This window comes from Python bivittatus, unplaced genomic scaffold (assembly GCF_059951505.1).
Source record: "Python bivittatus isolate LINGU-HERP-01145 unplaced genomic scaffold, Pbiv_v1 ctg000370_np1212, whole genome shotgun sequence".
In the NCBI taxonomy this organism is placed as follows: domain Eukaryota; kingdom Metazoa; phylum Chordata; class Lepidosauria; order Squamata; family Pythonidae; genus Python; species Python bivittatus.
The window spans coordinates 3,766,245-3,789,502 of NW_028277062.1; the positions used below are offsets into that span (position 1 = coordinate 3,766,245).

General features: G+C 65.3%; 4 protein-coding genes across 6 annotated transcripts; 3 read left to right on the forward strand and 1 right to left on the reverse strand.

The window, feature by feature from the left end:
* The first annotated feature begins 3,611 nt into the window (after positions 1 to 3,611).
* PFN1 (profilin 1) lies at positions 3,612 to 7,554 on the forward strand. Its single transcript, XM_088142187.1, has 3 exons — positions 3,612 to 3,980; positions 6,298 to 6,490; positions 7,104 to 7,554. Exons 1-3 carry the CDS (start codon positions 3,849 to 3,851, stop codon positions 7,199 to 7,201), a joined length of 423 nt encoding a protein of 140 aa, XP_087998313.1. The 5' UTR covers positions 3,612 to 3,848; the 3' UTR covers positions 7,202 to 7,554.
* Positions 3,987 to 6,291, forward strand: LOC148215838 (uncharacterized; the record flags this gene model as incomplete). The annotated part of the gene is made up of 1 exon (XM_088142160.1): positions 3,987 to 6,291. A coding segment is annotated over one exon (1,395 nt), but the record flags the coding sequence as incomplete, so codon positions are not given.
* A 637-nt stretch (positions 7,555 to 8,191) lies between the features above and the next one.
* On the reverse strand, positions 8,192 to 17,266 carry RNF167 (ring finger protein 167). Of its 3 annotated transcripts, none has more exons than XM_088142121.1 (10): positions 17,145 to 17,266; positions 14,078 to 14,206; positions 13,539 to 13,619; positions 13,343 to 13,459; positions 13,150 to 13,237; positions 12,976 to 13,066; positions 12,228 to 12,333; positions 11,719 to 11,812; positions 9,739 to 9,819; positions 8,192 to 9,490 (listed from the first exon to the last, which is right to left on the reverse strand). In XM_088142121.1, exons 2-10 carry the CDS (start codon positions 14,171 to 14,173, stop codon positions 9,132 to 9,134), a joined length of 1,113 nt encoding a protein of 370 aa, XP_087998247.1. In that variant the 5' UTR covers positions 14,174 to 14,206; positions 17,145 to 17,266; the 3' UTR covers positions 8,192 to 9,131. The 3 variants fall into 3 exon arrangements, with proteins under 3 accessions (XP_087998247.1, XP_087998246.1, XP_087998245.1); XM_088142120.1 differs by lacking the exon at positions 17,145 to 17,266 and adding an exon at positions 14,402 to 17,125 and having other exon boundaries at positions 12,976 to 13,063; XM_088142119.1 differs by lacking the exon at positions 17,145 to 17,266 and adding an exon at positions 14,402 to 17,123.
* A 40-nt stretch (positions 17,267 to 17,306) lies between these two features.
* Positions 17,307 to 21,791, forward strand: SLC25A11 (solute carrier family 25 member 11). The gene is made up of 8 exons (XM_088142150.1): positions 17,307 to 17,461; positions 17,572 to 17,724; positions 17,820 to 18,026; positions 18,126 to 18,216; positions 18,541 to 18,631; positions 18,903 to 19,002; positions 19,335 to 19,386; positions 21,404 to 21,791. The coding sequence occupies exons 1-8, from the start codon at positions 17,379 to 17,381 to the stop codon at positions 21,557 to 21,559; spliced, it is 933 nt and encodes a 310-aa protein (XP_087998276.1). The 5' UTR covers positions 17,307 to 17,378; the 3' UTR covers positions 21,560 to 21,791.
* Positions 21,792 to 23,258: the final 1,467 nt, after the last annotated feature.

The following is a 23,258-nucleotide window of genomic DNA, read 5'->3' on the forward strand; positions in this document are numbered from 1 at the left end:
CGGAGCAGGTTTGGGGTGGGGGTGGGGAGATAAAGTGCAAGAGAGTCTCCCCCCCCTCGCCCGAAATAAGCTTTATCGATTGACCCGCCAGCACCTCAACCTAGGCTAGGCCGGTAACGAGGGGGAAACGGAACTCGCAATGGGGAAGCCCCCCGCCCCCAACCCACTCTGGCGTTACCCATGAAGGCGCTGACCGTCGCAAGAGCCCCCACGACGGAGCGGCCGCCGGTCGCCTTGCGAGAACCCCCGCAGCTTCCGCGCGCCGCCACGTTACCAGCATCAGCCGCTAGGGGGCAGCCCTCGGCGCCGCCTCGCCCGCGAAGCTCAGCCTCGGCGCCGCCCCGGAACGGTCCGGGCTGCGCCCGCCGCCGCCGCTGCGTCGCGGATCGAGGCCGCCGAGAGGCCCCCGCGGGCCCCGCCCGGGCCAAATCCCCGCTGAGGCACTCCTCGTTGCAAGCCTCGGGCGCCACCTCGCACCCGCTTCGGCGGCTGGCTGGCTGGCTATTGAAGCTTAGCTCTGTGGCCAGGCCCCACGTGTGCCTAAAATCTGGGGACAGCAAGCGGTAGGCAGCGAATTCCCAAAACTGAATATAAAGCTTAATTAATGTTCACTGCTGGGGTTTTAGTCTCTGCTCATTTTCTTCCCATTTCACTCCGTATGACATTTTCGCTTTGGGCTTGATGTTTAAAAAAAAGGCACGGTATTATATTTGGTTCTTCACAAACCCAAATAATGGCACACCGGCCGCTACGTTTCCTCCAGAGCAGGGCTTTTGTGTGCCATTAAGACACGGGGCGCAGGCAGGCAGGCAGCCCGTGGCTTCACGCCAGCCCCCCACCAGCCTACAAACCGCCGACTCTTCTAAGCCGAACCAACCCCATCGTTGTCAAAAGTTCCTGCGTGACTCAAAGGCTTGCAGTTTTTAGAAGGAACTGCCCTGGGGGCCAACTTGGTGATACGTTCCTCTGTTCCTTGGGCCCCTTCTGACACCTCCGTCCCTTGCAACACACACTCACCTGCTGGTCTTTGTGGTCCTTGGCCGTTCCGCTCTTCTTCCTCTTTCTGCCTGCCCCTCCCCCGCAGCCCTTGAGACCTGCCCCTCCTAGCCCCCCATTGTGACAGTTGCAGCCCCTTCCGTTGCCAGGACTCCAGCTGCAGCAGTTGCACCTACTCCTCGGGCCAGGATTCCCTGTTCCCCCCACCTCCTGGCCTCCATGAGCTCTGGGTCCCCCCCACTGTCTTTTCCAGCAAGGAGGCTGGTCTCCAGCAGCCCCACCAAACACCAGGATTTGAACCCAGAGCCTGCCTCAGCTTGAGGGCAGTCCAAGCCCCCCCTCACCAGCAGGCTGGGGGCTGGCAGGCGGAGGTGCAGGGTAGAGAAGGGCAGATTTGGCCTCTTGGCCACTGCCGCGCCCTTCTGCACCTGGCCACGGACTGTTCCGGGGTAAAGGGGAGTCAGCAGACTGAAGCGCTTCCACCAGTACGGGTGGAAATTTTTCCAATTTTGCCTCCTTTCTGGGAGTCGGGCTGTTTGGGCTTGAACATCTTGAAATGCTGCTTCGAGTAGAGCAGCCTGAAGGAAGTGCAGCTCCAACAAAGCACCGTGAGTGCAACAACTTGTGGCTTCTGTCTACCCGGCCGAAGCTTTGTGAACGTCACGTGTCCCTTCCCACCATCACGCTTCACCTGCCGCGAGGCTTGGGGACAAGCCCGGAATCCTGCACTAGGAGGGTACCCCGCAGGGCAACAAGGCGAATCCCACCATCTGCTTTGCGTGCACTTTTGGGGCGCTAGAGGAAGAGCCCCACTTCCCCTTCTGGAAATCCAGGAGCTTGCAAATTAGAGTTTGCAACCTTCTTCCACAGGCTGGCACAGAAGGGCGTCTTCTGCCCTGGAGGAGAAACACTCTGGGCTGGACTCAGGCTTTCAGCTAAGCCAGGTTTGCTTCATGACTATGTCTTAATTAAGCCATAATTGATTTCCAGTTTGAAAGTGCGAACTCTGTGGTGTTGAGTTAGGACTGCATAGGCCTTTGGCCCGATCCAGAAGGAGATTGGCCTGACAGGATTTTCTCAGGCGGGGTTCCTGCGCGTTGCCGAAAAGACCAAGATGCGAATGCTGCAGGTGGGGGAGTTGAGGAGGGCTGAGTGGGTTCTGACCTCACCAGCCGCTGATAAAGCAGTGGGGCACTTGGGTCCCTGTGGGGCCCCAGACAATAGACCAGCAAGACGCAGATCCTGCAGAAGCTTCACCCAGATTAGCAGACCGGGACTCGGGGGATTGGAGGCAACCCTCTGACCAGAAGCCAACCAGAGCTCAGGGCCCCCAGGGCAAGCTCCACGCTGGCAGCACAGTGCCCTGGGCATCGTGAGAGGAGGATCTTCACCAGCCAGCCAGGTCACGGCGGGCATTGCACGAGGGGCCTTCGCAGCACCAGCCTTCCATTGGCCAGACAAAGCAGCCGCTGCAGCCCACCCTCCCTTGGCTAGAGTCTGAGCAGCCTTCCCCTACCAGGTGCCCTCCACTCCCCACACCCCTGGGGGGCGCTTCCTGGGAGAAGGATGAAGCAGCCTGTGGCTTGGGCAGAGAACGCCCCCCCCCCCCCGCCACCAAGCCGTTTCTGAACTTGCCCAAAGGAAGCTGGAGGGGAGGAGCAGCAGCAGCAAGTCAGGGCTGACCCCACGGAGTGTGTGGCTTGAGGATCACACCAGAAAGCCTGCCTCGTTCTGCAGCCGTTGCAAATCAAGGCCAGAGATTGCATAAGGCCGACTCTGTCCCTAGGGGGCTCGGGAGACGACCCCCCTTCTTTCCAGCCAGGGGACCTCTTGAGGGAGATGCTCTTTGCACGTGGTCTGAGGCACACTTCCCCCACACCTACCGCCAGCGGGAGGCTCAGTGGGCACGCCGGGCCCTTTCTGCCCCCTTACAGAGGAAGGCGAAGCTTTTACGGGGCCCCCGCCGTTCCCCTCCTTAACTTCCAGGCGCACCTTTGCCATCTGCCGGGCACGCCGCCCGCTTCCATTCTTTCAACCGACGCGAGACGAGGCGGGGCGGGAAACCCAGTTCCGACGTAACCGTGGCTCGTGCGGGCCGCGAGGCTGGAGGAGGGGGCGCGACGCGGTCGCAGTCGAGGCGGGACACGCGTGGGGCTCCCAGCGCCGCCACCCCGCGCGGCGGAGGCGCAGGGCCGGAGTCGCTTCCCCGCGGCCGCAGGGGGGCGGGTGGGTGCAGCCGGCGGGAGAGCTGGCCGGGTCGCTCCCTGTTCCGCAGCCCCGGGATCTCCGTTGCCCTCCAGGTGTGCCGGACCTCCCCCGCTTCTGTCGGGGAGTTGAGGGGCCTTTCGCCCCCCTCCCCCAGCAAGTCCGCGGAGGGGGCGACAGGCTCGGGTCCCCGAGGACCCCCTTTGGAGGGACGGAAAAGCTACGCGGCCGCAGCGCTGGGGCGGCGGCGCCCCCTTTGTGTTCGGAGTCGCCGGACGCCCCTCCTCCGCTCGGGCGTCCGCGCTCGCCCGCGACGGGAGCGCCAGGAAAGGAATGAAGGGGAGGAGCGCGCGCGCACGCGCGAGGCCCCGCCTCCTCGCCCCGCTTCCTCCTCCTCCTCCTCCTCCTCCTCCTCGTTGGGCGCTCGCCTCCTCCTGCCCTCGGCGCAGTCCGCTCCTGAGCTGCTCCACCGTCGCCTCGCCCGGCGCGCCCGCAAAGCCTCGCGCCCGCCCTGCGCCCTCGCCTCGCGGCCCCGGCGGAGACCACTCGCCCGCCCGGCTCGGCTCAGCCCAGCGCCCGGCGCTCCACGCCTGCCTCCCGCTCGCCTGCTCCCCGGTGCCGAAGCGCGTGTGCGCGTCGCCGCGGCCATGAGTGGCTGGAACTGCTACATCGACAGCCTGATGGCGGACAACACCTGCCAGGACGCGGCCATCGTGGGCTACAAGGACGCGCCCTCCGTCTGGGCCGCCGCCCCGGGAAAGACCTTCGCCAACATCACGGTGAGGCTCCCCGCGCCACCCGGAAGCCGGGCCGGTGGGGCGAGGGCGTGGCGGGGTCTTCGGCCCGGCGCCCGGGCCAAGGCGCCGAGCCCGGGCCGCTTCCGCTTCCTCTTCCTCTTCCCCTTCCCGGGCGCTTTGTGCCGGGCGCCGCCGCCGCCGCCTGGAAGCCCGCCTCCAGGAGCGGCGGCAGCCGCTGGACGTGCGCCCCGGCCCGGCCCGGCCCGGGCCTTCGCGCCAGCGCCAGCGCCAGCGCCAGCGCCAGCCGCTGGAGGAAGTGACTCAACGTGGGAGCGGCGGCGGCGGCGGCGGCACGCCGGTTGGGGGCCCCGAGGCCTGGCTCGGGAAGCGCGCCCGACCCTCGCCGCCTCTGCCGCTCGGGTGGGGCGCGTGGCCGCCGTGGCGGCGGCCGAGCTGGGGGCCGGGCGTGGCCGGAGGGCCCAGGAGGAGGCGGGCGGGCCGGAGTCTCCGGGTGCCGCGCGGGGGGCAGCGCTAGTCTCCGGCCGGTTCGAGGCGGCCCCCGGGAGCGAACTTTCCTGCCGCGCCCAGCCCCGACCCGGCAGCCGCTGGCATGTGGCGACCCTCGCCGCTTCCTCTGTCCGCCCGGCTGCCCTTCCGGGCTCCGGGGCGAGCGCTCGCCGCGTTCCTGGGCCAAAGGGGGACGGGGGGGCGCGGGGCCCGCTCGGAGCCCGAGGCCTGCGCCGCCCTCCCGGTGCTTGCCGGGAAGGGCCCCGCATCCGGGCCGGGCTCTGCTGCCCTGGTCTGGGGAGCCTCCCCTCCCCTCCTCCCCTCCCCTCCCCTCCCCCGTGCCACGTCTCCACGCCTGGAGCGCTCAGGCGGCGCCTGATCCCCGGGCGCCCCGCGGGTCGGCCGGCCCTTTCCTTGCGGCCGGGCTGGGCCAGATTCCCGGCTCCCCTTTTCCTCGTCCGCGCCGCAGCGTGCGGGGGAGCAGCGCTCGCGCCGGCCTCGGCTCCCCGCCGGTGGAGGAGCGGAGGCCGCCTTGCTTTTCCGTTCCTGCGCGACCGGGCGGAGACCGGCTCGGAAGCCCTCGCCGCCGCCCCCTTCTCGGCGCCCTCGGATGGGTGCCAATGGAGGGGAGGGCGGCCGGGAAGGCTCCCCGCGTCGCGTGAGCGGAAGGGCAAACCGGGGGGAGGGGGGAGGGGAGGGGGGGCCGGAAGCGCGGTTTCTGCCGCTGCCGGGGCGTCTCCAGAGCTCGGCCTCCTCGGCTGCCGGGAGGAGGGCAGGCGATTGGCAGGGCGGGCAGCCGACCCTGGCCCCGGCCCCCTTGCCGAGAGCCCAGGCAGCAGCGCCTGGGCCAGAGGTGCGGTTCCGGGGGGCCCTTCCGGCACGTGGGCCGGCCGGGCTGCTGGAACCTCCTCGCTCTCCAGCCCTCCGTTGGCTTAACCCGAGCGGCCCGTGCGGGCCACAGCTCTCCTCCGCCCGTGCCCAAAGGCCGGGCTCCCTTCGGGGGCGGGGGGCTGGGACGCAGGCCAGGCGCGCGCAGCTCTCAGCAGGGCTGGACTGTAAGCCTCTTGTGGGAAAGCGGGCAAAGGAGAAGCAGGCCCAGGTGGGGCCCGCCTTTTGCGCTGCGCTTCCGGCCCCGCCACCCCCGGCCCAGCGGACCGCGGGCAGCTTGCGTGGGACTCTGAATGCCGTCCTGGCGGGGAAGGCCGCCCGCCCGCGTCGGTCTTGCTTGCAATAGGCCAAGTGTGAGCACTTCAGCGTCACGCTGGCAAACTGGAGGAAGCCTTTTTGTTCAGACCTGTGCCTCGAGCAGCGCAAGGCAAGGCTGGAAGCGAATTGCTTTCGGGGGGGGGGCAGCTCTCTCCTCGCTGCTGCTCCTTCCTTCCTTCCTTCCTTCCTTCCTTCCTTCCTTCCTTCCTTCCTTCCTTCCTTCCTTCCTTCCTTCCTTCCTTCCTTCCTTCCTTCCTGGGAGAGCAGGTGGGGCTGCAGACCCCACAGTGGGGCCTAAGTCAAGCTGTCAGTCAAGCTGGCTGAGAGGACTTTCTCCCGCGCGGGGCTCCTGTTGGGGAGAGGCTGCCCTCCCCCAGGTGGGCAGGGTGGCTTCTGGGCCAAGCATCTGGACCTGTTTCCTGGGGGCTGAAACTGTGCCAGCCCTTCTCTCAGCCAGGAAAGAAGTGGGTTTCAGCCGCTTCTGCTTTGGGGCAGGGGGCGGGGTAGCAGAGACCACGTTGCAGGGAGGGCTTCAGCTCCCCTAATCCTGGCCCCCCTGACTCTTGGGAGCCTGGGGCCTTCCTTGCCTGGGGGGGAGGCGAGGGCCGCCTCAGGTCATCACCTTTGCCTCTGTTGGTCCCCGCAGCCCGCAGAAGTGAATGTCCTGGTCGGGAAGGACCGCAGCAACCTCTTCGTGAATGGGCTGACGCTGGGTGGGCAGAAGTGCTCGGTCATCCGGGACAGCCTGCACATGGATGGGGAGAGCACCATGGATCTGCGGACAAAGAGTACTGGCGGTGCCCCCACTTACAACATCACGGCCGCCATGACCAACAAGAGTGAGTTGGAAGGGGAGGGGCTCTTGCAGCTGCCCAAGTTTTTCTGCCTGGGTGGGGCTGCATTCTTTCCCTTGCCCAGCAGCTGTGGAGGGGCTCCTCTGCAGGCCACTTGGGGTGGGGGCAGGGGAGCAAACAGCTGTGGCTTAAGCCAGCCCCACTGCAGATAAGGCGGCCACTGTCTTGAGCCTGGGAAGGGCCATAAATCGTGCTCCATGGCTGGCAAGAGAGCTCAGAGGGCCAGGAGGGGGCAGAGGGCACGTCAGGCACTGCATTGGACAGGCCAAAAACGTTCACTGTGGGTCTGAGAGGGACGGGGGGGGGGGACTTCCTGCAGGGCTTTGGCCATGCAGTGAGCTGCAGCCGGTCAGACCGGCTTGGTCCGCCCTGCCCCCTGAGGTTACTTTTGACTAGTAAAAGCGGTGCCACATTTTAGCCAGACCCTCAGTCTCGGCTGCTCCCCGTCAGTGTGGTTTTTTCTAGGCCTGTTTTTTCTAAACCTCATTCAGGAACTCCTGCTGTGCCCAATTTCTCCCCCCCCACCTAACCGTTTGGCAGGGAGCTCCCTTGGGGGCCCCTGCCCGGCCTTGCCACTGACCCGTCTCTTCCGCCACAGCGATCGTCCTCGTCATGGGAAAGGAAGGGATCCACGGCGGCTGCATCAACAAGAAGTGTTACGAGATGGCCAACCACTTGCGGCGGTCGCAGTATTGACCCGCCTGCTGGTCCCATCTGTGGTACTACTGATGGAACGGTGTGAGGATGTCCAAGACGGCAGCGACCGCCCGGGGCCCCCGGCCTTGCCATCGCAGGACCGACACCCCGGTACAAGATCGCTGCATATTCCAACTTCTCCTGCTCACGGCCTCTCCCTCCTCCGCTTCTCCCGTTTTTTTCTAATGCCCCCACTCTTCCCCGAGCCTTCCTCCCTTGTTTTCTTTTTTGCCATTTTTTTTCTACCACAAATCCTTATTGCTGCCAAATTTTCTGGTTGTTACAAGGTGTAGCTTTTTTGACGAAGAAAACTATATTGGAACAAGAAAAAATAAAAACAAATTGAATTCTAACGTGGAGTGTCTTTGAAAGTGTTGAGTGTGGCCCCTGCCTCCTTTCCTCTGACCTGGGCGCTCCCTCCAGCAGGGCAGAGGCCCAGATAGTGTGCCTGGCCGGTTGCCCTCCTGGTTTCTGAGTGGGGAAAACCATCGCTAAAGCAAAAGGGCCAGAGACAGAAGCTGGCTTGTCCCTCCTGACAATGGTGTGTGCCAAGAATGGAGGAACAGCCCTCTGGCCTTTGTGACAGCAGGAGCAGGTTACACGGTCAGTTCAAGGAAATTCAAGGGTGGTCAGTCCAAGTAGAAGCTGCCCTCACCAGGTACCGAATGGGTGTTGCTCCCGGGAGCCACTGGGTTGGGGTTCCCAGGTGAGGGGAGGCCCCTCTAAGCTGCCTGCCGTTTGCAGGCACTCTTCTCGGCTGCTGACCACCTAGGCTTTGGCCAGGCCCACCCTCACAGGCTGGAGTCGAGCAGGGCGCAAAGTCCAGCAGGCCGCTCTTCTTACAAACACACAGCTGAGCCAGGCTTGCGGCCACAGCCTGCACTTCGAGGGTGGGATGGACGGCTTCCTCACCCCCATCACTTTCCATCTTCAGTTCACCCCCATCACTTTCCATCTTCAGTTCGTTTTGCTAAAAAAATTACCCAACGCAGAATTTAAACTGTATTTTTATTGACTGACCAGAGGGATGCCTGGTCCTTTCATCTTCCCTTTCCCCAGCCCTTTGGGGGGACACAGACCCCCACTGCCCTTTTGCCAGAACCTTCCCAGTCAGTTAAAAGTCACAAACCGTGAGCCCCCCCAGGTGTTCGGCGGAAGGCTAAGTGGCAACAGCATGGAAGAGAGGTTTGGTCCCAGGAGGGGGGCGTCTCGCTCCCCCTTTTCTGAGGGACTTGCCCCCTAAGCAGCAAGGGGAACGGAGTTCGGAGGGCGAGGCTGCAGCTGCTGCTCTTGACACGTGACCAGTCCAGTCAAGGAGGACAAGAAGAATTCAGGCCTGCGCGGCAAAGGAGGGGAAGGATCAGGGCCCCCGTGCCCATCCCCCAGGCTATTAGAAAGCACTCCCTGCTCTGGTCCAGGCCCTCCTGCTTGGCAGTGCTCCCACAAGCAGAGGAGGGTGCCTGGGTTGTGTGTTGCTCTAAGCCACCAGCCACTACCTAGGGCAGCCCCCTGGCAAACCCCCACCTGGCCAGAACTCTGCCTGTTGGGGGGGCTGGGGGAGAGCCACAGAAGAAAGGGGCATTCCTTCCAGCCCAGCGTTCTGCCGGGCTCAGCGGCTGCTCTGTAGCGGGGAGGGAGGGCTGAACGCCACCTCAGATGCTGCTCTGCTGCCCTGCTTGCCCGGGCACACCCACCGACGCCACCCTGCTCAGCATGAAGAGCAGCCCACTGGTCCTCCCCTTTCCCCCATTCCACGCGGGGAGGTGTGCAAGGACTAGGACCTTCCACCAGCCGTGGAAAGTTGAAATCCTGGAAGCTCCGGGGGAGGGGGGGAAAGTAGAGGCCTCTTCTACACCCTTTGATACCTCTGCTAAGAGGAGGGGGTTTGCCTGCCCCCAGAAGGGGGGGAAACAAACCGCTGGGCGGTAGGCTAGACCAGCAGCTGGCTCTGTAAGCAAGGGCTGGGAGGCTGCTCCTCCCCGCCCTCAGCCAGGAGGCCCTGGGGGCCGGAGGGGGGGGACTGGGCCATGCTGCCAAAGCAGGGGGGGCCCACAGCTGTGCTGGGCGAGGGGCCCAGTAAGGGGGTGCGCTCTGAGTCCTCCTCCTCCTCTTCCTCCTCATGCCCTGTGTCCTGTGCTTCCGCCTCGTCCTGGGGAGGCACGGCTTGGTCAGTGCCCTCTTCGCCGTCCGAGTCCGAATCCTCCGGAGAGCGGATCACACGCTGCTTGCAAACCGGACAGGTCTTCTTCGTCCGGGTCAGCCAGGGATCCACACACTTGCAGTGGTACGCTGAGGGGGGACAAGCAGGCCCCAGGCTCACCACCTTCCTGCATTGGCACACCTCGCCAACCTCCATGGCTGGCTACAGGTCCTGGAGCCCCCGGCCGGCCTGCCTGCCAGGAGCTGGACCTTCAGCCAGCCAGAGCCCCTGTGCCCAAGGGAGACAGCTCCCAGCGACTTCTGACCACAGAACATTGGCTGCCCCCTTAAGCAGGCCACCAGTCAGGCCCGTGCTGCTGGCAGGAGTCACGCCCTACCATGAGAGCAAGGCAGGATCCGCAGCCGGTCTCCGTCTTCGTACTCCTCCAGACAGATGGCACAGATGTCATACTCGTCCCCTGAGAAGCAAAGATGGGGTGTGTCAGTCCCCACAGCCGCTAGGGCTGTGCCCCGATTTGCTAATGCCTGTGCCCACAGTGCCCAGTGGCCCCAATCCACCTCGTGGCTTCTGGGAGAGCCTGGAGTTTCCGGGGGGGGGGTGTCTCAGGAGGCTTTCTCCCGCACCCAAAAGATCTCTCCTGCCAGTACAGGGCAAGCCAAGGGAGAGGATGCTCAGCCCAGGAAGAAACAGGCCAGCAGGGAGGACGCTGCCCGCACACGCCCCATCACACGCCCTTTGAAAGGAAAGAAGACGGGCCTCAGGGGTCTCCCAGGTAGGGGGCAGCGGCGCCTGGCCCCTTCCCCCAAAAGCCGCCCTGGCGCGCAACTTCGCCCGCCCACCCGCCGCCTGCCTTCCCATGCGCGTGGGCGCCGGGGAGGGGGCAGAGGCTCTGAGGGCCAGAAAACAGGAAGCCGGGCTCGCAGCGCCCGCAAAGGGAAGTGGTCGGAGGGCGCCGCGGCGGAGCTGCGAAAGAGCCGCGCGCACAGCCTTATAAGGCAAGAGCGCTGTGCTGGGCCGCCCGCTTCCTTCCTCCCTTCCCGCTCTCACTCCGCGGGGCCTTCAGCACGCGCACTCGGAAAGGCAAGGGCTGACTTCGGAGCCGCCCCCTGCCCGCCTCCCCTCCCAGCCCCGCCAGCCCCCTGGGGGGGGCAGAGGGCTGGGAAGGGCAGGGCTGCAGCTCTCCTGGGCTGCCTCGCCCACCGGGGTGTGAGGTCACCCCAGCGCCACCTGGATGACACAAGCCATGCCTCCCAGGCGCTGGCGGCGCTGATGCCGGGACGAGGACTCACATGGGAACCAAGGAGGATTGGGGGGGGCAGAGGAAGCAGCCTGGCATCTCACGAGGGAGCGGCTGGGAAAGAATTGGGGCAGCAGCTCTTGAGGCCCCACTTGCGCTGTGGGTCTGCTGCGAGCCCTCCTGCCCCCTCCCCTCGGCCGAGCAAAAGCAGCCATTGTGCCCGGAAGACTCCTGGCACTGGTCCTCGAAGGGGAGAGGAGACGCCCAGCCAACGTCGGGCCAACCCCCTACCATGGCTGGACGCAGGCCCAACCCTGCCTCTGAGGAGGCACCCTTGGGCAGGGGCCCCCCCACAACCTGACAGCAGCTCCTAGTATGGAGCGCAGTGCACAGCAGTCTCCCGGCCCTGCTGCACACCGGAGGGTTTTTCCATGGGTGGAACGGTGTTTATTAGCGCCCCAAGCGAGAGCAGCCATCCAAGCCTGCTGCAGAGAACCAAGCGGGCTAGCAGGGAGGAGGCGCGGCCCTGGGGAGGGCATGGGGGCTGCCCCTCCAGGGGCAGCCCTTCCAGGCAGCCCCAGGTCCTCGGGCCAACCCTTGCTCAAAGCCCCCCTCCAAAAGGGGGAGGAGGAAGCACTGCCAGCAGCCAGGCCAAAGGCTTCTGGCCTGAATAGGCCCAAGACCTGGGACACGCAAAGCGGTCAGCTTGGGGAGGGGAGTGGTCCCTGGAAGGTCACCCTTGCCCCAGCATCCAGCCTTCAGCCCTCCCGCTCTCCCCAGGACAGGATGGGAAACGCCGCCTTCTCCTTCCCCACCTAGCGGAGGGGCCAGACGCCCCCAAAGACCGGCGCGTACATGCTGCTCCTTCCCCTGGCTTGAAAAGGGAAGGAAGGAAATGCACCAGCTGGTGGGAGGTGGGGGGGGAATGGCTGCAGCGGCAGCAGTGGCGTCGTCCGTTGCGGGATGTGGCCACAAAGGGCCTCCTCTGGGGGAGCCAAGCAGAAGCCGGCAGGGCCCCCAACTCTGGCTTGCTCAGCCTGCAAAGCCCCCTCCAGCTGCAGCCACTCCAGAGACCACCCTGGGGGCCCAGGCGGGGCACCCGCCCCAGAGCCCACTCACCTTTCTTGTACTTGTGCACCGGGATCTGTTTCAGCTGCTCCTTGGACAGGCGGTCCTTCCGCATCCTCTTCCGATGTTGGATACAACGAACGATCTGCCAAGGAAAGGGGTTTCCCAGACTCCAGGCGAATCTCACCCAGGGTGGGTGCACGCGCGCGACACGCCGGTGTTCTCAAAACCCCGGGAAAGCAGAGCAGAGGCGAACCTATATCTGGAAACGCGGAGCTGACAGAATCAGCTCAGCTTCTTCTATCATTGTCGCGGGAGCCTCACTGTACTATCTGACACTGGGCTAGTTGTCCGGTGCCAGCTGGTTCTGCCCTGCGGGAAACAAAGCGCGGCCTTGGGGCACAGCGCACGCTGTGAGTGCAGCTCTCGCGCGACGCAAACCTGGGCTCAGGACGTATCTTTATGGCACATCCCCTCTAGTGAGGAACATCAAGACATCTAGCCAACCTCCACCCCCACTGGATGAGGTCCCCTTCCCCGCTGGACCCGTGGCCCCTCACCAAGATGGTGCACATCACGGCAATCACAACGCCCACCACTCCTGTGAACGGGATGAGGTAGTAGCCCAGCGGGAAGATGTATTCCGGGATCAGGACCACGTGGCCCCTGAGGAGGAGGAGGAGGAGGAGAGGCATTAGATCCCTGGGAGACCAGACCATAGAGATCCACTCTCCCTAATGCTGGAAAGGTTCCCAAGCAGGAGGGTTCCTTGAAAAAAGGGTCCTGGCCACATCCCAGAGCCCTTCCCAGAAAGGGTTTGAGAAGGGCTAGGAGTTGGGGGAGGTTCTCCCTTGTGCCAAGACAGCAAGGGTTCGCCCACATGGAATCCGCGTCGTCTGAATTCTCAGCGAAGGCCTTGGCTGGACCTCAAAGGCCAGAGGATGCTGAGATTCGGAGAGCCAGGAACTGAAACAGCGCATCTTCAGCACAGGGCACAAAGTGGACTGCCCACTCCCACCACCGGTCAGAAGCCCCAGTGCTGCAGGAAACCATGTCCCTGTGCATGTGCACAACTTCCTAAGTTTAACATTGCTGCCACCATGATTCAATTGGCTCGGACTGCTGCCTGCGAGCACCTTCATTCTTTTCCCGTTACTGTACTTCGACGCCTTTCTGAGCCAGTCGTACGCCCTTGCTCTAGAGAAAAGCTGGGGTGCAGTAGTTAGACCAGCTGCAGGGGAGTCCTTTTGTCCTGAGCCCCCCAGTCCTCCCCATCACCCCTGCCTCCAGCTGTGCCGCGGCGCCTACCCTCTCTCGTAAGTGAAGAGGCTACGCAGGTACGTGGCTGCTGTTTCACCGGTGAAGACGGAAGGGACAGTGATGCGCCTGCGCAGCTCTTCTGGAGAAAAAAGGGGGGCGGTCAGAGGAGGACGGGTTGGAGGGTCCCCGAAGACCCAGAGTACAGCCGCCTCCTTGACTCACCGTCCTCCCAAACCATGTTGAGCAGATCATCAGAGCCAACGTTGTGCACAATGACTCCCAGGAACCCAGCCTGCTGGGCGTGGTAGACCTGGCAGGAGACACGGGCGGGGTGAGGCCGCTCTCCCAAACGCCTCTGCTCTGCAAGCCTCCCAGAAGTGAGGGGGCTTTCTGGGGCCCTCCTCCAGCCCCTCACCTTGACATCAAAGCTGCAGTTGTACCGCCGGACAAGGGCGATGAAGACGCTGCTGTTGGACGGAGGCACCTCAAGCGGTAGGCAGGCGTTGGCTGGCCTGGCTTCCACCAGGAGGCCCTGGGGAGGCGGCAGGCAGTTCAGGGAGGGAGGGAAAGGGGGGGGGAGGGGACAGCTTTCCGCCCACCTAGATACCCACCACGAGTCCTTCATGGGGCAGCGGGTACCCGAAAATGGCCGGCAGATCAGAGAACTCCATGCTGGTGTTGTGGTCTGACACCTGAGGAGGGAGGAGGGAGTGAATGGGGGCAGCCAGAGCAGCAGGGGGCCAGTGGGGTGCACTGCCTGCAGCTGTGATGCCCTCCTCTGCTCAGCAGCCCCAGGGGAGCCGGCCTTTGGGCACCCCCCCCCCCTTGCTGCAATCTCCCTTCTCCAGCCCAGCTGCACAAGGTGCAAACTGTTCAGGCTGCTGCAACCTGGGATGCCAATTCAGCCCCTCCCCTGGTAGGGAAGCAGGACCACAGGCCCCAACGGCTCAGCCCAGCCATGGGGAGGCCATCTTACCCAGCTGGGCTGGGCTGGGCTGGGCTGGGCTGGGCTGGGCCAGGCCTTGCCACGGTCCACACGCCCTCTGGTGGCCAGAGCTGGCGTTTCAGGTGGCAGCCTGCAAACCTGGGGGGAGATTCAGCCATCCCACCAGGGACCCCACGCTGTGCCGGGGGGGGCGGGGGAGCTCACCGCATGGATGTAGCCCTTTGCGGCCGGCAGCTCCCACAACAGGCACACTGGCAGGACAAGGGCTGCGGCGGCCGGAAGGAGGTGCCTGGGCGGCATCCTGAAGCAGGAGGAGGCGGCCCGCAGGAGCTCCTGGGGAGAAGGTGCAAGAGCCCCATCAGGGCTGCGGCACGCAAAGCGGCTTCCAGGCAGGTCCGATGCACACCTCTCGGGTAGGGGAGGTGGCCGCCCGACCAGCTGGGCCCTGAGCCCCAACGGGGACAAGCAGTGCTGTGATAATTATCCCCGGCCTCTTCCCGTGCCCCTTTTCCCCAGTCGTGGACTGACCTCGTTCCCGTTCGTCATCGGGGAGCTCAAAAAGGCCATCATCGATCAGCCCTTCCCAGAGGGGACAGGCTCAGCCCCAGCCTCCCTTCTCGACGCCTCTCCTAGAATGAGCTTGCTTGGGCTACCTACAAAGTCCGCTCCCCAGCCCCCTGGCACAACGGAGAATGACACTCAGTCCTGGCATGCTGGGGGCAGGAGGCACACAGGACCCCCAGAGACAATGGGAAGAACTGCAGAAACATCTCTAAGCGTCAACCGGGGGATACTGGTGCCCCAGGTCATCCCTCGGCTGCTTGAGGGCGGGTGGGCTCCGCCATGGATCTGACCACCCCCCCTCGCTCTCAACTCCAAGTGCAAAGGCTCCAGACCCTGTGGGGTGCCATGCTGCCCTCCGCCTTGCCTTCCAGACTCCCCGTTCTCAGCCCCTTCTCCCGCTGTCAAATCCTGTTTTTCAGGGACCAAAGCCGGGCGCAGTGCTCTGCAAGGATTTCCCCAGAGATTTATCTCAAGGCACGACCCCGTCTGCCATTTTAATGTGGGTCCCCTTCCTAGGACTTCCAGCACCAACTCTGCCTTTTGGGGGGGGCAGCTGCATGGGGGCTGACAGGGAGCCTGCACCTGTCCCAGCTGCATCCTGGGCCCAGGAAAGGGTCAACCCTGGAATAGGGCCTGCCTGAACTGAAGAGGTTGAACTGTCCCCTTCGCCAGGCAGCCAACACATCCCCCTCCCAAAATAAGGGAGCTGTTCCCCTATTTTGAGTAGGAAAGGGGGCTTCCCAGCCGCAGGTTTCCCCCAAAGGTCAGGATCAGCATTGCCACTGAGCAAATAGAAAATTAAAAGGCAGCTGAAGAGGATCGACTTGTGGTGGCACAAAGACCCCATGCCAACCTCTGGAATTCAGGGCAGGAACCACCCTCTTCTTCCCCTCCAACCACCTCCTTTGCAGGGCACCTGGAGGGCAGGGCAGGGCAGGGCAGGGCAGGGCAGGGCAGGGCAGGGCAGGAGAAGCTCTTGGCACCGGGTCAGCTTCCTCCTTCCTCAGAACAGCTGGCAGGCCGGCTGCCAGGGGCTTCGCTGAGCAGCAAGGCTGAACAAGGCCTTTTCACCCATCATGCTAAGCCAGGGTTTGCTGTATCACGGTTCAATGATTAAGCCACAATTGGCTGGATTCACACAGTACACTCAGGCCAAGTAAGCCGTAACGTGGCTAAATATATTGCGGAACTAAGCTCCCAACTGGGTGCGCATTCTGGGCACTGACCAAAGAGCTGAGCGCGGTGTTCAGGCCTATCCTAAGGAGTTTTTCTCCACCATACAGTCCAAGCCAGACTTCTCCCAGGCCCTTGGAGCCTTTGGCCCCATGGGAGCCCCAGCAGGAGGCTCTGGAGGATGGGCCTCAAAGGGGGTGCCGGCCTGCAGGACGCCTCAGAGCCCACTCCGGGCTCTTCATAATCTAGCATCTTCTGATAGAAGAGATCTGCAAGGTTCCACGTGGAAGGCTTATACAGGCAATCCTTGTTTAGCAACCACCTTGTACAGTGACCATTCACAGTCACGACGGTGATGAAAAATTAACTTTGTGACCCGTCCTCGCACGTATGACCTTCCCAGGTCCGTAAAGCAAATGAAAGCTGAAGGAAGATCATAAGCAGAGTCACGGTTTCGCTTAGCGACCGCTTCGCTTAACAACTGAGTCGCCAGGCCCAACTGTGGCCGCTAAACGAGGACGACCTGTATCTCACTGCTTCCCTCCAGATGCTTTGGCCCACGGCGTCGCCAGTGTGCTGACGCCGCAAGGCTCCCCTGAGGAGGACGCGGGAATCCAGGAAGGCCGGAGCAGCGGTGGGCGACCGCGCCAGCCGCCCACCCGCCCTCCCTTGCCCTGCCTTCTGCCAGCCGCCGTCCTCTCCGTCAGAGGCCCCGCGGCGGCGGCGGCGGCGGCGGATCGGGGCGGGGCCGCCTCCAAAGGCAGCCCCGGCCCCCAGAGGGGGAGCCCTCGCCGGGCTCAGTCCAGAGGCCGCGTCGCCCGAGGCTTCCCGCCGCTTCCTCGGCCTCGGCGGCCACGGGCCGGCCGTTCCTGACCGACCGGCCGACCGCGGGGAGCGCCTCCGGGAGGCGAAGGACTCTTCACCGTCGCGGGATCAGCGCGCCGACCCGCCCCCGCGGCGCTCTCGAGGGGCCGCTCGGTCGCGCCCCCGCCCCGCCCCTCGCCCAACGCCCGGGGCTCCGGGGGCCCGGCTGCCCTGCCGCCCGGCGGCGGCGGCGGCGACCATCCGAGCGGCCGCTCCCGCCCGGCCCGGCCCCTCAGCAGAAGGCGCAGGGGCTTCGGGCCCGGGCCTCTCGGCGGCCCTCGCTTCTCCGCGCCGGCGCCGCCCGGGCTCCCCGCGGGCGCAGACCGGCCGCGGAAGCGCCGAGCCGGCCACGCTTCCTCCGGGCGCGCCGCTTCCCCCGCTCCCGCTGCACCGGCGGCCGACGGCCGCCGCACCGCGGGGCCCGCCCTGCAGCGGGTCGGCTGCGCTCGGCGCCCCCGCCCCCTTCCGCCGGCGAGCGCGCCCGGGCAGCCGCTGCGCAGAGGCCGAGGGACGGGCGCCGCTCCCGCGGGCGGACGCCGCGGCCCTCCCCGCCGCGGCCCCGCGCCCCTTCGGGCAGCCGCGCGGGGCGCGAGGAGCGCTCCTGCCCGGCCGCGCGGCCCCCGCCCACACGGGGACCGGGGGCCGCCCCAGCCCCGCCCGCGGCGCTCACCTCCCGGCAGGGGCGTCCACCGCTGCGCCTCTGTTTACCAGTCCGCGCGCAACGGGAGGACGCGGCCCTCTCGCGAGAGGGGGCGGGCCGGGCGGCGGCGCCCCCGGTGGGGCCGGGAATGCTGGGAGCGGTAGTCCGAAGGCGGGGCCTCCCGCCCGCCCGCCGCCGCTGCGCGCGCACTCCCGGCCCCGCCCCCGTCCCGAGTCACCTTGATCCCGGCGCTAGCGAGCCGGCATGGCGGCGGGAGGCGCGGCGGGGCCCGCGCGGCCCAAGACCTCGCCTAAGTCCGTCAAGTTCCTCTTCGGCGGCCTGGCCGGGTGAGCCGCGCGCCCCACCGCGCCCGCGCCCGGCCCGGCCCGGCCCGGCCCGGCCCGGCCCGCCGCAGCTGCCGCGGCCCTCAACTCTCGCTCTCTTGCCCCCGGCGCAGCATGGCGGCCACGGTCTTCGTGCAGCCGCTGGACCTGGTGAAGAACCGGATGCAGCTGAGCGGCGAGGGCGCCAAGGCACGCGAGTACCGGACCAGCCTGCACGCGGTGGGCAGCATCCTGCGCCGCGAGGGCGTGCGCGGCATCTACACCGGGTAGGCGCGCGCTGCGGGCGGGCGGGCGGGCGGGCGGGGGGCGCGGCGGGGCGGGGCGGGGCGGGGGGCGCGGGCGCTGACGGCTGCCCCCGCAGGCTCTCCGCCGGCCTGCTCCGCCAGGCCACCTACACGACCACCCGCCTGGGCATCTACACCGTCCTCTTCGAGAGACTCACGGCCGCCGACGGGACGCCGCCCAGCTTCTTCCTGAAGGCGCTGATCGGGATGACGGCCGGCGCCACCGGGGCCTTCGTGGGCACCCCGGCCGAAGTGGCGCTCATCCGGATGACCGCGGACGGCAGGTGGGTGCCCCGCGCGGGCCGGTGGGCGGGCAGCGGCCGGGCAGCGGCCGCCACCCTCCCTCTCCTCTCCTCTCCTCTCGCGCTCTCTCTCTCCGGCAGGCTGCCTCCCGAGCAGCGGCGCGGCTACACCAACGTCTTCAACGCGCTGCTGCGGATAACCCGCGAGGAAGGGGTCCCCACGCTCTGGAGGGTAGGAGAGCCCGGGACCAGCCTGTCGCCGCGGGGCCGGCCGCCCCGTTGCCCCCCCGTTGCCCGGGGAGCTGAGCCGGCTGCTGGGTGGCCCTGGGGCCGCCTGGGATCGCAGCGACAGACCGAGGGGAGCCCGGGCGGCATCTCGAGGCCGCGGCCCCCGCCCTTTCCCTGTCCTCCTCCTGGAGCAGCGCCACCTGCCCGGTCCCCTGCAACAGGAGGGCCCAGTTGGCCTTCCCCGGCTCCTAAGAGCCCCCTCCCCCCGAGGAAGCCGGGCCACGGGAGGGGCCGAGCGCTGCTTCTCCGCTCCCTTCTTTTGCCCTAGGGATGCGTCCCCACCATGGCCCGGGCGGTGGTCGTCAACGCGGCCCAGCTGGCCTCCTACTCCCAGTCGAAGCAGTTCCTCCTGGACTCTGGTACGCGGGCTGCCCTCGAGGGGGCGTCCCCACTGCCTTTGCCTGGCGAGCCGAGCCGTGGCTGCTGTCTGCACCGGGGGGGGGGGGGGGCGGGGGGCGGCTGTTGGTCCTGCAGCAGCAGCGAGGGAGGGAGGAGCTGCGGGGGGTTCAGCCTCTGCCTGTCCGCCCTGCTGTGGCTGAGCAGCTTGTCTCTCGCGCAGAGATCCTGGGCAGAGGCTCGGCCTGGACGATGCAGCGGCAACAGCCCCCCCTTCCTTTACCTCACCTCCAGGGTACTTCGAAGACAACATCTTTTGCCACTTCTGCGCTAGCATGATTAGTGGGTTGGTGACAACAGCGGCCTCCATGCCAGTGGACATCGCCAAGACCAGGTCGGGCTCCTCTCCCAAAAGCCGAGAGGCCATCTTGGCCGGCCAGGAGGGAGTGGAGGAGAGAGCGCGGGGGACCTGCCGAGCTGGTGTTTCTCAACCCCAGCAGCTCTAAGACGTGCGGGCTTTGTATCTGCAGCGCCCGCTTCTCGAAGCTGCCAAGGCTGAGAAACGCCATGCTAGATGCTTTTCGGAAATCGAGGTCTTCTCTAGGTGCTCCTCTTTCTGGGGGCACCAGGGGCAGCGATGGTGGCTTCCCTGGGGCACACGGTCGCTTCAGCCTGGCCTCCCTCTCCGGCTGAAGGTCTGTTGCCTCTCCTGCATCCTTTCCTCAGGATCCAGAACATGCGGATGATTGACGGGAAGCCTGAATACCGGAATGGGTTGGTGAGTGCGGTCAGCCTGGCTCGTGCGTGCAGGGATGACGCGTCGGCGGCTGTGTCTGCATTGACGCGCTGGGTTTCCTCGTAACTCAGAGAACAGCAGGCCCTCAGCAGCAGCAGCAGCAGCAGCAGCAGCAGCACCGAATCACTGGACCGCTCTGGCCGCAGGAAGACCACCCCCCCAATGCCAAAGCCTGCTGAAAGGATTTGGAAGGACAGCGCCTTCAGAGGCAGCATGTTCTGCTTCAGAGGGGCTGGCTCTGGGGCCTTGCCCCCCCCACCCCCACGACATCGCTCGAAAGCTTGGATCCTAAGTGGGGGGCCTGCTGGGGAGCCACGCTCAGCCAGAAGGCGCAGCCGGGGCCGCCTCCTCCAGGGATGGGGCCAGCAGTGCTTCCCGACCACCTTCAGCAGTTTCGAAGAGACCCTCCTCAAGGCGCATCTAGGGCCAGCGTGTGCCAGCTCAGCGTGTTAGAGGAGCGCAGGGGGGCTTTCCCGGTTCCCATCTGCCTTCAACAGAGGAGCCCAAGCGTGTTGAGACGGCCGGCTTAGCCGGTTGCCCAGGTTTGGGGCAGGTCCGGGAGAGCTGACCTTGGCCACTGCTTCCCAGCGGTTTTGGATTCCTGTGGGCTTGGAGTCCCTTCATGAAAGGGAGCAGATGCTGCCCTTGTGAGGGAAGCCCCCCCTGCTTCGAGAAGGCCTTCCTTCGAGGGTGGCGGGTGCTCCCTTTCCAGTCTCTGATGGTGCTCCAGTTCCCCTGAATCCTCCTTGCACTCGGATGCCCAGAACTGTGTGGGGTGCTGGAGTCTGACCGAATTGTTCCAAATCCTCTGGAACAATTCACGATTTGGAAATTCTGCTTCTGTTGGCACAGCCTAAAACTGCTGGACTGCTCCAAGCCAAGTACCCCCCACCCTGTACCTTGGCATTTAAGTGAAAAACTTGTTTCTGTTCAGCCTCGTTTGCGTTAGCCTGTTTCTCCTGTGGGATATTAGCTACCCCAACCATCTGCAAATCTGATAAGCATCCCATCCCAGCCGCTACTGAAAATACGGAAGAGTTGAAGACCAGGACCGCCCCTCGCGCTTCCCCCCGGTTGCCCCTTCAGCGAGCAGCCGCAGCTGGTGCTTGTGAGGTCCGGTTGCGGCTAGGAAGCGGGCTGAGGACGGTCTTTGGCCCCAGATCGGCGAAGAAGCCGTCCCAGGGCGCGCTCTCGAATCTCGGGGGGCTCAGTGCCAGCTGGGCCTGGGCAAGGGCTCGCCCCGGCGCTGCCTGTGTCTCGGCCTGGCTGAGGCAGGCAGTCCTCACCCAGAAAGCCTTCGCTGCTCCGCAATCTAGAGTGTCTCTCTTTGAGAAATCCTCCTCCTCGGCCTTCCAGAAAGGGTTTAAGAAACCGCTTTCACGGTTAAGAATATATTTCAAATTTGGTCACTGCCCATCTCTTTGGCCCCGGGGCCTTTGACCGGGTTCAGTGTTTCCATTAGGCTGTTCTAGGCTGGACCTTGGGTGGTGGGAGTGAAACTGCAGAGGCCGAATCCAGGCAAGATCCAGATAACCTGGGGGGGTCTCAGTCTAGCTTCGGCCCGCAGACCAAGGCCGTTGGGGTGGGGGCTGCCTCGGGGAGAGGGTGATGTGGCTGCACTGTGCCTCCCGTGCCCCTGCATTGCTTCCTTGTGGGAGGAAGGGTCTGGTCGTGGGAGGCAGCCAGGGCGGGATAGGGTGTTGCTGGACTTTAGCAGGCCTCGGGGAGAGGCAAAGTCCAGGCCAGTGGGCTGGGTCTGCTGGGGCTCAGCAGTGGGGCTCCAGGCCAGCTGTGTGCGCGCACACATCGGTGATCCTGTGCTGGCTGCTGCTGCTGCAGCCTTTTTCCCTCCCCAGGCTCAGCTACCTCTGGCAAAGACCTACGGCTACGTGGGGCAGCTCCTTGGTCCGCCGTCCACGTTGGGGGATTCTCGGCGGGCCAGCACGTTCTGCTGCTTTCTTGGAGTTCACGGCCTTGTGTTTCTTTCGCCCTTTTTCAGGATGTGCTGGTGAAGGTTGTCCGCTATGAAGGCTTTTTCAGCCTGTGGAAGGGCTTCACCCCGTACTATGCCCGCCTGGGCCCCCACACCGTCTTGACGTTCATCTTCCTGGAGCAGCTGAACAAGTTCTACAGGAAGTTCTTTCTCGGGACCTGAGGGCCTGTCTCCCTGATGCCCCCCCACCTATGGCAGATGAAAAGGCAGGGGCCCCCCCTCTCCTGTCCCGCCAATCACGAGGACGGACTGACTCCTCCCAGGAGCGGAGGGCGGACGTTATTTATTGAGGAAGGGGATGTGCTTGGGCCCCGGGCCCGCTGCAGGGGTTGCCGCAGAAGCAAGCGGCCGCTTAATTTTGCTTTCAACTGAGTAAACGCGATCATGGTCTGAAGTGACTGCCCCTCTGAGCCTTTTCTTCCTTGAGTTGGGTGGAGCTGGAGGGGGGACTGGGGTGGGGGGGCACTTTGGGAGACACCCGAGAGAAGGGCTCTGCCAGGCTTCCACCTTGCATCGTCCTGGCTGGCGTGTCCCCGCGGGGACGCTCTTCAAGCTCTGATGGGACTCGATTTCCGTGTGTGGGAGGTGCTGCCTTTCGCGGGGGCTGGATAATGCCTGGGGGGATCCCGCGTCCCCTCCGCCCATGGTGAGTGAGGCAGAGCAGAGCTGCCTGGGCCCAAAGCGCCGCTAGGAAGGCGTCCAACCCTTGGGAGTGCCTTCGCCCATCGGAGAACGCTGTGCAGCGAACCGGCCATGCGGTCTTGGCCGTTTCCTGTCCTGCTCTTGCGGAAGATGTGTTCCGTGAGGCTGCTTTGAGGCTGCTGGGGTGCTCCCCTCGCTCTCCCCCGCTTCGGCAGCAGCCCCAGAAACGTGTGACAGGCTGACCCTCTTCAAGTACAGCAGCTGGCAGTCGCACAGCCAGGGGTTCCCAGCCAGGTAGATGTATGCATACGCAGCCTCCTCGGAAAAGAAGCCATCTGGCACGCGCCGTGGCCGGTTCCTTTCCAGCCGCAGGATCTCCAGGTTGGGCAGCTCCGCCAGCAGGTCCGGGGGCAGCCCCTCCAGGAGGTTCTCCGACAGGTCCAGGTCCCTCAGTTCCCCCAGGCCCTGGAAGGCTCCCGCGGGCAGGCGCCGCAGGCGGTTGCCTTGGAGCTCCAGGTCCCGCAGCTGCCCCAGGTCGCGGAAGGCCCCCTCGGGCACACGGGAGATGTTGTTATGCCCCAGGGCCAGGCGCTTCAGGCCGGGCAGTCCCTGGAAGTCCGGCAGGCTCCCCAGGCTGTTGTGGGACAGGAGCAGCTGCTGGAGTTTGGGCAGCGGTGCGCTGGCCTCCAGGGCTTCCAGGCTGTTGTTGGACAGGTCCAGCTCGCTCAGCTGCTGCAGGTGCTGGAAGGAAGCCATGGCCACCCGGGCCAGGGAGTTGGAGCCAAGCAGCAGGATCCCCGTGTCCTTGGGCAGCCCGGCGGGGATGCTGGGCAGCCCCTTGCCCACGCAGCTCACCTGGAGCAGATCCTTGATCTTGTTCATCTCGGATTCGCAGTGCTCGGCGGGGGTGGGGAGCACGGCTGCTGCCGCAGCAACAGGGAGAGCCAGGAGGAGGGGGGCCAGCAGCATCTGTGGGAAGTGTGTTTGGGGCCTGCTGGGGGGGAAGGAAAATGGGGCCGCTCACACCAACCAGGGGCTCCCATGTTCCTCCCGGGGCCAAAGGGCGCACAGACAGATGGCAGCCCTGAAGCCTAATCCCAAGTCCAGCCAGTGGGCTGGGTGGGGGGGGGTGAGGGCAGCTTTCCTTCTGGGGCAGAAGGTGAAGCATTGCTGGGTGGGGGGAAGGATGCAGAAAAGCTGGAACAGCACAGGCAATGCT